This window comes from Ciona intestinalis, chromosome 10 (assembly GCF_000224145.3).
Source record: "Ciona intestinalis chromosome 10, KH, whole genome shotgun sequence".
In the NCBI taxonomy this organism is placed as follows: domain Eukaryota; kingdom Metazoa; phylum Chordata; class Ascidiacea; order Phlebobranchia; family Cionidae; genus Ciona; species Ciona intestinalis.
Genome location: NC_020175.2, coordinates 1168229 through 1181635, shown reverse-complemented (window position 1 = coordinate 1181635; position 13407 = coordinate 1168229). Strand labels below are relative to the sequence as shown.

Genomic DNA, 13407 nt, shown 5'->3' with positions numbered 1-13407 from the left:
TAAAAATTCCACAAAACACGTGGTTTCCGATCAAACGAACACGTGGTTCACGATCAAAGAGACCGCACAAGACTACGAGTTTCGTGAATTGCACTGTTACGAGATGTAGAATTAACTACTGCTACTGGTTAATTCAAGTTAACAAAATTTAAACAACATTTATTTATAACTGTTACAGAAGATTTTGCAATATTAAAATAAAAACAGTTTTACGATTTTTCGCTTTTAATTACCAAATCATACGCCACTCAGTAGTTCGTAGGCGCTGCGATTCGTTAATTTCCTAGAGTAAATTCGAACGAAATTTGTGTGAACTGAGTTACGTTATAAACTCTAATGTGAAACCCGCGTAATTGTTGGTTGTAAAATCAAGATTTTTTATATTCAGACGATCACGAAATTACTGTTTTGGCGAGTTCAGTAGTGTGTGTGGCATTTCGTGGGCAATAGAAAGTATTCGGATTCGACCACGCATATTCGGATTCGGATTCGATTCTGCCCACCCCTAATTTTAATACATACACTGCATAAACACGGAATTAATTTGTCTGGGATTATGTAAAATTAAAAAATACTAATAAGTTATGAAAAAAAGTGTGGCGTGTTACAGCTGAGGTAACAAAATACCATGAAATATTTCTACTGCTACAAGTATTTAAATGTTACAAAGTGGTGAGATTAAAAAATGTATTTAAATCAAGTTTTTCCACTTACTCATCTGAAGCTCTTGGATTTGAACAAGTGTTAGGACATCCACTAGCACAACCATCAAAGTGACTGTTGGCGGGAACATATTCATCACTTTCAATGAATCCAGTTGCATTCCTCCAGTTACAAACGCCAACATCATTCCTTTGACATTCTTTTGCATATGCTTCAAGTGCCTGTAGGTAACAATAGAGTTAAAGTGATCGGTATAGAAATAATGTAGGCAAAGATAGCATAATTAAAAGGAAATAACATTAAAAGGAAATAACATGTGTATTTATGTTATTGTGTTAACGTTTTTTTAAAATAAATATCTAATTTAAAGTTCATGAATATAATACGCAAACATACGAACTCAATGAAAACTTCTGGTTACCTCTTGTAACACTGTCCTGTTTCCATCATAAACACAGATATCAAATACACAACTCGTGAAATAATCTGTTGGATCAACTTTAGCATGACATTCAGCAAACGGTCCACTTGGTTCAGTTATCACCCCACATACATTATTGGCAGAGCTGTGGGTATAATAATAGAATTACTTCAGAATTTATAAATGTATGGTTAATGGGATGAAATATTACTATGGGTAATATTGGTCATTTTGTATTTTGTACAGCTTTGCCTGGTTATAACTATTTAGTTTTATTCTATACAGTTAAGGTACATTGGCCAGTGTTCCATTAAAGTTGGGATTTAAGCCAGAATTGGCCTTTTACCAAACACCAATCTGCAACCATCTAGACCCAATCGAGTTTTAAGACATTTAAAAGTAGCATTTCTATTTTAAATTTGAGATATTTATTGTCCCCTTAAACAGGATTCTACCGAATGTATTTAAGCTCCCTTAAATATAAACAGCAAGAACCTTATCCAAGTTTAACTTACTATCTAAGTTCATCTTGAGCAGGGCATACAAAAGGTGGGGGAGCTTCAGGTTCAGTGCAGTTTCCAACTTGGTGACTTCTACCAAACTCATTCACTTTTCTAGTTATGGATCCATCAGGTAGTTTAAAGTCGTTCTTATCGTCTAAATCGAAATCACCACAAAGCCCGTACACCTATGAGATATAAAAGATAAATGAAAAGGTGGATAGTAGAATGGAAGACAGAATGTAAGTAATTATTACTTCAAGTAAATATAAATAAAGTTTAGTACGCATAGTAATTATAAACTATGAGATTTTAAAATGAGGTATATAGTGCAGTGCAGTTGGAAGGGCTCTTAAAAATAAAACATTCAGTTTTTAATTTGTTGTTAAAAGAAATTTTTTTGCTAAAAAAAGAGTGAATTTTTTACCTGTCCAATGTATGTGCTTGGTATAGTTACCCGCACATTTGATCGGGTTTGTTCAACTTTCAATCCAAAGTCTGTTACCAAAGTATAGTATCGCCCCCTTCTCCTTACATTGAAGTTGCTCCCTTTAAATCGCTTATGTGGAATCCCATTAATCTAACAAAATAAAATACTTGCTTTTTATCCTATAATATCATGAATCTACTTATAGGTTACCAATAGTTTAAGAAGGCATTGTAGAAAAAATAAAAAATAGCACTTTTTTATTGTAATTGGGACGCTCTAAAGTGTTGCGTGCATTTACCTTTGGCAGCAACCTTTTCTCAAAACGCACTTTGTCAGTGCCCCCATTGAAATGAACAGTAGCTGACTTGGTGTAAGACACAATGGGTTTTGATCTAACTTCATGCTCAACTATTATCTTGTACCAACGTGGGTCATTTTGGTCAAGTAATGTCTCAGATAATCGGTAGTTGCATTTTCCCATGAAGTGAAATTGTCGCTTGCGATCAAATGAGTAATAATGTGGGTCGCCATAAGCTCTGCATTGCCCATACCCTAGAGTAGAAAATCATTTATAGATTAGGTTTTATTTCATTTGAATTATATTTGTTTTTCTAAAAAAAATACAAAGGACATTTTTATACAATATGATGAAAAGAGCAGAAATGGGGGTAAAATTAACAGACATTTCTTAACATACGTTTCCTTGTACAATACAAATCTTATCAAATAAAGTATCAATTTACAAGAGCAAAAGTTTTTACTGATCAGCAAGACTTTTTAGAATAACTTACCAGTTGGTTTGCAAGCCATTCTTCCATCATTCTCAGCCCCACATTCTGTCCCAGTTTCACAAGTGTTTGATACACAGTCCATAACACCATCTTTGCAAGCACATACCTCCTTACATTGGTCTCTCATTACAGTTTCACCAGGCTGCAAACATATTAGTCTTCATCAGGTACTTATTTGGTAGAACTTAACAAGTTATAAAAAGTTTGCCCTATTGCAGACTAAATATGGTGGCTCCATACACTGTGTTTAAAGTTCTTTAAGTTGTTATAACATTTATTTATTAGTGCATAATCACTAGAGCTTTTAATAATGGCTGGAAAACACTGAAAAAATTTAATAGGGAAACACTGACACACTTTAAATATGGAATTGCATAACTCCAACAAACTACCATTGCAATGAACTAATAATAGCAGCATTTACCTGGTAATACACTTCGTTAAGAACACATCCACAGTTAGAAGGCTCAACACACAAATCTCCTGACTTCAGGTAACCATGTTCACATTCACAACCTGTTAGAATTACAAATGTTACTTTTTCACTTAAAACTCGATTTGGTACTGAGTACAATTGAAAGGTGTGCTTCATTTTTCAATTCCATTGTTCATTTGTAAAAGATAATTTGTGAAATTTAGTGTGATCTGTTGGGCAAAGCGACCAATTTAAATTTTTTTACAAATAATAGGGTATGTGTTCTATCAACAGTATTTTTAACTATATTATAAATTATGTGGAAATGAATGCTGCTTGTATTAATTCATTAAGATGACAATTCTTACCAGGTGTGCACTTTGTAACATTGCAATCTATTACAGTTGATGTGTTCCCATAATGACAAACATTAGGACACTGTTTGACACAAGGTTCATATCTTGAATTCACTGGACACAGTGGTTCTGGAAAGGTAATGCAAACATGATTAACATTTTGTGTCATGTTAGATACTTGAATTTACAATAAAATGGCTGACACCTGACTTGTTTTGAGACAACAGTGCACAGGAAACCTGTACAGCTTGCCGTGTTAACCTTAATAAGCTGAAGTTATTATTAGAGGACAAAGTTTGCATTAAAGCCTGTATAGTTAATATTTATGCATTAATACAACTAAAACATCAAAATTCTTGATAAACATTCTAACCTAATCCACAAGTTTTTCTCCAGTTACAAATCACTGCTCCTTCCTTTAAACAAGCATCAGCATAAGCTGCTAAGTTGGCAAGCAAGGACATCTGGGAACCTGTAGTTCTGCATGAGTCACTGGAGCAGTCCTGTGTGGAGATGCAACAATGGTTGTTAGAAAAAATATATAAAGTAAAGATCCCATACTATGAAGTATGGACCGAGTTTGTTAAAGTATTGTTATTGCTAAAACATTTTTTTAGTTTTGTTATTGCTAAAAATTTTGCTGGAATTTGTTTTTCAATATAGATTTTAAGGCATGATAAACAATTGTACAATCCAGAGTATAATTTACCTTGAAATATTGACTAGAATCCACATTACAACCAGAGAAACAACCGTCTTCCTCAATTAGAAGGTTACAAGAACATTCTCCTCTATCTGAGGGTGGAGCTTGGCAATCATCATACAGTATGGAGGCTTGACAACTGTGGTGTAGAATAAAATGTAAAACTGTTGTTTTAATACATTGTATATTCACGATAAATGTAATTTTAGAAATAAAAAAAACAATATTCGAATCTTATTACATACAGTTGAGTATGACATAAAATCAAAAAAAATTTGAAAAGAACTTATAATTTTGGATAGACAATATCTTTCTTAAATATAAACAGGTCACATGAAGTACCTTTGGTCACCACTCTCAGTTTTATGAGTAATTCCAAATGCTTGAGGTTCTTCATAATTTAAATCATTTGAGGGATTTCCATCAAAATTTCCGCATAAACCTTTGTATGGAATAAATTATAAACAAGTGTAACGGAGTGACTCAAAACGATTTATTAAGCATTGAAATTTCCAACTCTGACCTCGGTAACTATTTATTTGCACCTTATTGGTGACTAATGAATTTGAATTATTACTGTGTCTTGCATAAAGATACTTACACCAACCATAGTAGCACTATCAACCTTTAAACTAGATATTCTCCAGTAACGAAATAATCATTTTTCCCATTAAAATTCTTCGAAAAACATGTATAGGAAAATTCTTTTTCTTACTATATTCCAACACAAGTATATTATCTCTTCTCACCTTCAGTACAGCTTCTAAAAGTTTTCGGAAGACTTATCTTGACATTGGTTTCAGCATACAATGACACCACTATCCCATATGTTGTTTCTAACTGAAGAGAATCTCCCAACAATCTAACTTGTAATCCACTCCTTTCAAGAATGTAGGGTGTGTTGGTTCGTATTCCATCCACCTTAGAGAAAATGTAAATTATTCTATGTGCGTTTTCTCCATATTTTATATTTTATTGACTATAATATTTTTATTACTTCCTATCTTTATCATTTTTTATTAACCAAGTACAAAAATTAAAGTTTATAAAAGTGGGGAATTTTTGTCTATCTCTTATATTCTGTATTGGCAAGGTGTGTCTGGGTTAATTTTATGGTTAACACAAAATACAATGCAATCTACCTAAAAATACCAGCAATTATCACATATTACAGTTACTATATTCAAGGAATCATGATATACAAGCTGTCTTACCTTTAGTATTAAACCTCGTCGCAACTCAATAGTTTTGTAGTTGATTTTAATGATCACTTTAAGCAAGGTTGATGAGCCGAATGATGGGTTGTCTTTGACCATCTGCAACAAAAATTAAAACTTTTAATATAAATTTATAATATAAGCATAAATGTGTGTATGTTTTAACCATAGTATGCTATTACACCTTTGTTCTCATTACTTTCCGTTAATGTTTTTTTCTATCATGCTTTTTAAGTTATGAATAAGTTTGTTATCACATAACCACTAAACTGGTATTAATACACTTGCACAAAATGCTCACCTCAATAGATACAGGTGGTGCAGATTCGCATGTTGACTTGGCAAGCATGTAGCTACATGTTCCATCAAAGTTGTAAAGTTTGCTGTCAAGTGTGTTGAAGTGAATGCTGTTTGTGATCTGGCATTCACTTATTGGTACATCAGCTGTTATGAAAAATATTTTATTTGCTGATTTAAAACAGTAGTAAAACAGTGGCTTTACTAATCGAATGGTTGCCATGCTTGGGATTACTTTTAAATATTTTCAAATAAAGCATGTGCGCCAGGTTTAAATTCTATATGTGTGATCGCTATGTAACATCCCCCTCCAAAAAATCGAATAAATATATTTCTTACCTAGTGGTTTTGAAGTAGGTGCAGGTGTTGTTGTAGTTATTACTGAAAAAGGTAAAATAGAAGTTATACTTAAGATATCAAAAAGCTATACACTGATAATAAGCACAACTTCTTTCTAATGTTTCTATCGAACTAAAGATATTAAGTTTAAATGTTAAATGCGTAAGAATACATCAATCAAACCAACTTACATTCACAACTAGTGATGCCATCGCCAATATAACCATATTTACAGGTGCACGTAAAGCTTGAATCAGTGTTAACACAATCGGCATTAGTGTGGCAAGGGGGTGTGTGCAGTTCACACTCATTAATATCTGAAAAAAATTAATAGTTTTATAAAAAAAAATGACTAAAAAATAAAAAAAAGTTGCCGTATATATGTAACTTTACAAAATCATAATTCACCAATTGCATTTACAAGAAAAAAAAAAAAAAAACAGTTCAAAAATTAAAAAAAGCTGCATCACCTGACTTATTCTGCTTTATCACACTTCTTATTTAGTATTGACACAATTAAACCCACAAAGAGTCACATACCTTCACAGTTTATACCATCACCAGTATATCCAGTTATACAGGAACAAGTGTAAGATCCAACATTGTTAGTACAGGTAGCATTCTCCCCACATGTTTTGTTTGATATTTCACATTCGTTGATATCTTAAGAAAATTAACAATAATAATTAATGTAAGTTGTCACATTTAGTCATGTTTAATGTTGCTAGATTAGTCACAGAAATGTACATATAAATGCTATTTTATCATAAGTTGTGCAGAAAACTCCACCAATTTAATGGCATTAACAGCAATTAGTGGTAATTTCTAATTAAACTTATTCTAAATTCATACTTGAAATTTTTCAAGTCAAAGCCTTTATGAATTTATTATTTAAATATATTTATTGCAATGTGTATGGATTTTTTGGTTCTTGGGTTTCTACGCTTGTTTCAATAAACTACTCAAATGCTACATATCATACCTTCACATGTTTTTCCATCTCCTGTGAATCCAGTAACACATGCGCATGTATAACTACCATCCGTATTACTGCAGGTAGAATTACTATGACAATCATTGGCTGTGTCATCAGCACATTCATCTATATCTGTTGAAAATATTAAACAATTAGTGAAATTAATGTTAAGAGAACTTAAGCAATCCTAGATAAAAAATAAAGTAAAAAATAACAGAACATTATTTTTGCGACAAAAAAGTTGAAAAAATACCTTGAACAATGAAAACTTTAACACAGCTATTAAATAAGTTAATAATGACAGGAATTATGTACCAGAACATGTCTCCCCATCTCCAGTGTATCCTGTTTTACATGTGCATGTATATGAACCATTTGTATTAGAACAATCAGCATTCTCACTGCAGTTTGTGAGGAATGGAGAAGCACATTCATCAATATCTGAAATAACAAATAAAATAAAACAACAATCTATAAAGTAAAAATGTATGATTAGATACAAGAAGCAAAATGTGGAGTAATTGATTTTTTTGTTATTATTATTAATTACAGTTATTACTTTTGCGATCTACAACAAATGAAACATGTTAGTTTGTTTAAGTTTCTTACCTTTGCAAGTGTCTGCTACAATTTCAAAGCCAGGATCACAAGTACATATGAATCCATCATCTGTGTTCTTACATATTGTTCCTTCACTACAGTTGTGTGCACCAGTCCCACACAAATCAGTGGCTACAACAATTTGATTTAATAAATACCTACGTGTGTTTAGTGTTTTTATGTTAAAGTATTTCAAAGAACTAGGCCTGCCTCTTCATTTTTTTAAAAAACGCCTAAAGTTTAATCTAAATAAATCTGATTGCCATATCTTAAAAAACCTTGTTTATATTTGAAAGATCTTTGAGAATATTTTTATTGCTTTCAAAATACAGTTATTACCAAAATGTTTAGATAATGAGCTAGGCAAGCCTGTATATTACAAAACCTAAAAAACTAGAGTAAATTTATATAATACATACCAACACATGTTACACCATTCCCAATGTAGCCATTGATACAAGAGCATGTGTGGCTGCCCACTGTGTTTTTACACACACCATAAGTGGGATGGCAGTTGTCCGTAGCTAATGTACATTCATCAATATCTGTTCATATTTTAAACAAATTAAAAAACAGTAGCAGCAACTTTCATCAATCTTATCTGATCAATTTTTTCGGCAGAACAATAACACATAAAAATACTGCTATTAAACCATCAATGACCTGAGGTTTAGCAATGTGCTCGGTGGCAACTCTAGAATAACTCATATAACCACACAATACCTTTGCATATGTCACCATCTGTTTTAGCAAATCCACTCATACACGGACACTGGTAGCTACCAACTGCATTCCTACATTCACTGTTTGAACCACATTTGTCCAATTTTAATTCACACTCATCAACATCTGTCAAACAGTGAATGTTAGTTAGCTTTATCTTTATTGTAAAAGAAAATTAAGAAATGACTATATATATTATACATAGCTTTGCACAGATTTTCTTGATGGTCTTTTTTGGTAAAGTTGGTATAAGAACTTTTTATTGTTAAAGGATAACCTAAAAGTGAAACATGTGCTGGGGCAATTACTGTCTTGCACAAGCATACATATGTTGATCAGGGTTGCAACATCTAGCTTTTAACTCTGCATTTACAGTTACAAGGCATTTGTAGGAACAACTAAGCTAACTGTATCATGAATTATAACAAATTACTTTACCTGTACACTGTTTCTTTCCATCACCAGTATAACCTGGTTTGCATGCACAAATAAAGTTTCCAATTGTATTCTCACAAAGAGAGTTAGTGTCACAGCTTGTATTGTCAGTCTTGCATTCATCAATATCTAAAAGGACAACAAATTACCAAACTAAATTTATGAATGTTGAGTAAGCTAGACATGCAGAGTAATAATAGTCTTTAGGCTAAGAAGTCAATCATGGCTCATGAAAAGGTTTGGATCCATGTCTCGCAAAAGTAACAGTACATGACTGATGTTAAATTGTACATTGTCATACTTTGTTAATAGCAACATAAATTTTTTTTTAAATTTTCTATGCCAAACATTTCTCCTGTCAATCTATGTACATCAAAAACAATTACAACTATTAAATACCTTCACAGAGAACACCAGGATCTCCTGTATAACCAGGTTTACAGTCGCATGTCCACCCTCCATCTTCATTGATACATTCACTGTTAACTCCACAATCATCTATGCCCTCACTGCATTCATCCACATCTGTAGAGAAAAAAACAAAAACTTCACAGCCACCAGTAAAGAAAATCATTTTTAAACTAACTCAGGAGATAAAAAATCTTTTATGTGTGGGAAAATAGGCAGATATAGGTCTCAGGGTTTGACATGGAGCTACATTACGGAAAAACTTAAAAAACTGAGCAATGGCTTTAAAGCCACTTTTCTGTAATGAATGAATGAATGTAACTTACTTTATCCTGGCGTGGCTGGAAAACGACAGTCGTTATAACACGAGTTTAACACCTCGTGCCAGCTTACGAGTTACCATGTATGTTACTTTGTGGGTGATTATTTTTTTTTGGATTTTTTATGTATGGCTGATAATTTAGACAACCCATTAGTGACCACTGGATGGTAGCAGCGTCGAGCCTTGAACCCATCACCTATTGGTTACAGGCAGGCGCGCTAACTACTATACCACGGCGCCGGTAAAATAACACTTTAATTGATTTAACCAATTACCAAAATTAGCAGTTGAACTCAATGTTAAAGAAGGCCTTAAAAAGCTTGTGACTAATATTTGCATTAATATCTTTACCTGTACAGTTTTCAGTACCCACTCCTACATATCCAGATATGCATGTACAAGTGTATGTTCCCTTTGTGTTCACACAATCCGCATTGTCAGCACACGTAAAAGAACCAGGTGTAACACATTCATTAACATCTAAAAATATTCCATTTGTTTATATTTGTGTGTAAAGACAACATGGTAGGTTACAATATAAAGACCCTGTTACATACCATACATCTTGTAGTTAATACATATATTGAACCGCAGCTCAAAATGTCCTTGTACTGAACTATATAAGATAATTCTATGTACTGTTCACTTTACATTTAATAAACTACCTGTGCAAGTCGCATCACCGACTTTCTTCTCATATCCAGCAATACACTTGCATTCAAAATCACCAGCTGTATTCTCACATACAGATGGTAAAGGACAAGAAGATGGTAGCTCAACACATTCATTTATATCTGCAAGTTTAAATAACATAAGTTTATTATAAACTTTAGGAGATGCACATTTTGAATTGTACAGGTATATAAAATTTAAAAGTAAAATAGGTAAAATGGTACAGGATTACCACCCAGCCACAAAAAATAAAACATGTCCTTTCGTCCAAACGAACCACACTGAGATGAGGTGTATTCAAAAAGACACTGTTAGAAACCTTCTTTGTACAACAGCATCCCATATTTTGCTGCAGTATTTAAATGAGTGCCATAAAATACTATTGCTGTCTATGAATCACAGCTCACCTTCACAAAGGACTCCATCTCCAGTATAACCGCGGTTGCAATCACAAGCATAGCTGCCTTTGTTATTCGTACATGTTGCGTTGCCAGAGCATGTTTGGGTGTTGGTTAAGCATTCATTAATATCTGTGATATAGCACTACATTTTAAACCAGTGTTTTTTTAAATCTTAAACAACCTAAAAACGTACTTAAACATTTATAAAAGCAACTTGGCAAACGCATCAAAACATAAATTTTAATTGGCCCTTTAAGTTGAACTACTTCATTAATTTAGTGCGTTTCAACTACAGTTCGGAGTGTCTTATGTTAGTTTGCTCTTCTGCTGTTTTTATAGTTTGGACTGCTATGATTTTTACCTTGGCAAATTGTGTCAAGCATTTCATATCCACTACTGCATACACAGGTGTAAGATCCAATGTTATTCAAACAAATGGAATTTACTTGGCAATCATATGTCCCTTCAACGCATTCATCAATATCTAAAACAAAACATATTTATTATTTGACGGTTGTATAACTGCACAAATATAATTGTGGGTATGCATTTTGTGTACACATTACAATTTAGAAGTTTCACATATTGAAAACAGCCGCAATTTATTACCTGTACACTGCACTTTACCATCACCAGTATATCCTACATCACAAACACATTCATATCCAGGTACTTGGTTAACACATGTGGAGTTTAATTGACAGCTGGCTGCACCAGTACTGCACTCATTTACATCTGGAATAAAACATTGTTAAATAATTTTAAATAAAGCAGATGATGCTTTTTTATATTGAAATGTGATATGTGACAAAATGTTCGGCTGTTTATAATGGTTTTGTTTTTAATATATTTGCTTCGAAGAAGACCATGGCATTTTCCATTGTTTATAATAAACTAAGTGTAATTTACCTGCAGCAGTAGTAGGTGCTATGGTTGTGGTGGCAACAACTGAAAAGAAACAAGTTGTTATTGACTACATATTACATATCAAACATCAACTCTTGTTCATTAATGTTTATGATGCTACATTAAGAAAGTCATAAAGGCAATAAACTGGCCAGAGTTAGTGACTATGTATCGTTATTTAGGTAACTTACTTGTACACAAGTCTTTCCCATCACCAGTATACCCATGTTTACAAGTGCATTTGTGGCTTCCAACGGTATTGTGACAGTCAGCATTATCAACACAATCATGTGTGTTTGTGATGCATTCGTTGATATCTGTATATGGAAAGCAAGGCGTTAAAACATTGTGTGCTAGTGGTGGTAAAAAAGAAATGAATTGCTTAAGTTTAAAAACATTATCTAAGTGTTTTGGGTATTCTGAAATAAACTAATGTATTTCATAAAGTTCTTAGGAGTTAACATGAAGCTAAGAAAATTTAAAACCACTGCATTATTGCATTGCTAAAAATGCAACAAAACCTTCCAGTGTGGAATATTGGAATATAAGACACCTGTGCATGTTTTTCCATCTCCTGTGAAGCCACTATTACATGTGCAGGTGTAACTACCGTCGGTATCTTCACAAACAGCTTCAAAATGGCAAGGGTTTCTTGTGCATTCGTTTATATCTGAAAAACATATGGAAATAACTAAAGCTAAGAATTATGAAAGCAGCAGTGGTTAAAACCACACATAGAAAATATGTGCAACATTTGTTGGTTTAAGTGCATACAACTTACTTGAACATAGCTCTCCATCTTTTTGATATCCATCCAAACATTCACATGCAAAATGGCCAGGTGTGTTTTTGCATTTACCATTTACAGGACAAGGTGGATTAGTTGTATTTGCACATTCATTAATATCTGCCACGGAAAACAAAAATTGGTGGTAAGTATCCTTAAATTCTAACTTTAGGAAGTTTATTATTTGTAAGCCTTAAAAAAAAGTAAAGACATTATCTACCCTAATGTAAAACAAGTATGCTTTTATACTAGACATGTTATACGGCAAATTAAGTTCGCACAATAAAAAAAAAGTTTATCTTACCTAAACATTCTTTTCCAATACCATGAAAACCTTCAATACAGTTGCAGATGAAAGTTCCAGGTGTGTTTGTACAGTTGGCATACACATCACAATCACTTAAACCATCTTTACACTCATCAATATCTAATGACAAATCAAATATTAGTTTAAATATTGTAACTTTAATGCTAAACTTAATAAAAATAGACAAATGCTGCCCAATGTTGAAATATAATGAGAACTTCCTAATTTAAAATTTGTTGCTACCTATTTTAAAACTGTTAAACCAGAAAATTCCACAGTGCTCAAAGATTATAAAAAGCTTTATGTTACATACTAATATATATACAGTTGTCAGCTAGCAACGTATTTTATATATACCTGAACAAAGCACTTTTGCATCTCCCTGATAACCAACATCACATTTACAAGTGAAGCCACCAACAGTGTTGCCGCATTCTGAGTTCTCTTGACAATCATCAGTACCAAGTGAACATTCATCAACATCTAAAAAAACATTATCCTTTTAATACATATAAAAAGGAACACAAACCATCATGAATGCAAAAAAAACCTATGTAGTATTTTAAACTTGGTAAAATAAAATAACAATAAGGGTAGATATGTGTACAATGCTATAAGCATTGCCTGCTTATAGGCTAGTAACTTTAAGAAGTTCTATTTTAAATTTTACTATTCCAGTTAAAACAATTCGCACAAAGTAATATCCATGTATTGAGCTATTACCTGCACACGTGCCAC

General features: G+C 32.7%; 1 protein-coding gene across 8 annotated transcripts in view; it reads right to left on the bottom strand.

Annotated features, from left to right (window-relative positions):
* LOC100180679 (zonadhesin-like) overlaps positions 1–13407 on the bottom strand; it is a 61259-nt gene that overhangs the window by 10288 nt on the left and 37564 nt on the right. For 6 of the 8 annotated variants that reach the window (XM_026836389.1, XM_026836390.1, XM_026836394.1 and 3 more), the window contains 35 exons: positions 13027–13152; positions 12667–12789; positions 12357–12482; positions 12129–12245; positions 11767–11892; positions 11579–11617; positions 11279–11404; positions 11031–11153; positions 10676–10798; positions 10262–10390; positions 9948–10076; positions 9266–9391; positions 8870–8995; positions 8432–8557; positions 8128–8253; positions 7718–7840; positions 7424–7549; positions 7115–7240; positions 6673–6795; positions 6324–6449; positions 6133–6174; positions 5798–5940; positions 5494–5595; positions 5029–5200; positions 4622–4721; positions 4286–4418; positions 3950–4079; positions 3589–3705; positions 3230–3321; positions 2806–2947; positions 2313–2566; positions 2012–2164; positions 1600–1772; positions 1085–1229; positions 715–884 (listed from right to left, as the gene is read on the bottom strand). In XM_026836389.1, the coding sequence (XP_026692190.1) occupies positions 715–884; positions 1085–1229; positions 1600–1772; positions 2012–2164; positions 2313–2566; positions 2806–2947; positions 3230–3321; positions 3589–3705; positions 3950–4079; positions 4286–4418; positions 4622–4721; positions 5029–5200; positions 5494–5595; positions 5798–5940; positions 6133–6174; positions 6324–6449; positions 6673–6795; positions 7115–7240; positions 7424–7549; positions 7718–7840; positions 8128–8253; positions 8432–8557; positions 8870–8995; positions 9266–9391; positions 9948–10076; positions 10262–10390; positions 10676–10798; positions 11031–11153; positions 11279–11404; positions 11579–11617; positions 11767–11892; positions 12129–12245; positions 12357–12482; positions 12667–12789; positions 13027–13152 (4483 nt within the window). The remainder of the gene's footprint in view (positions 1–714; positions 885–1084; positions 1230–1599; positions 1773–2011; positions 2165–2312; positions 2567–2805; positions 2948–3229; positions 3322–3588; positions 3706–3949; positions 4080–4285; positions 4419–4621; positions 4722–5028; positions 5201–5493; positions 5596–5797; positions 5941–6132; positions 6175–6323; positions 6450–6672; positions 6796–7114; positions 7241–7423; positions 7550–7717; positions 7841–8127; positions 8254–8431; positions 8558–8869; positions 8996–9265; positions 9392–9947; positions 10077–10261; positions 10391–10675; positions 10799–11030; positions 11154–11278; positions 11405–11578; positions 11618–11766; positions 11893–12128; positions 12246–12356; positions 12483–12666; positions 12790–13026; positions 13153–13407) is intronic. The other 2 variants (XM_026836393.1, XM_026836395.1) reach the window with 2 other exon arrangements.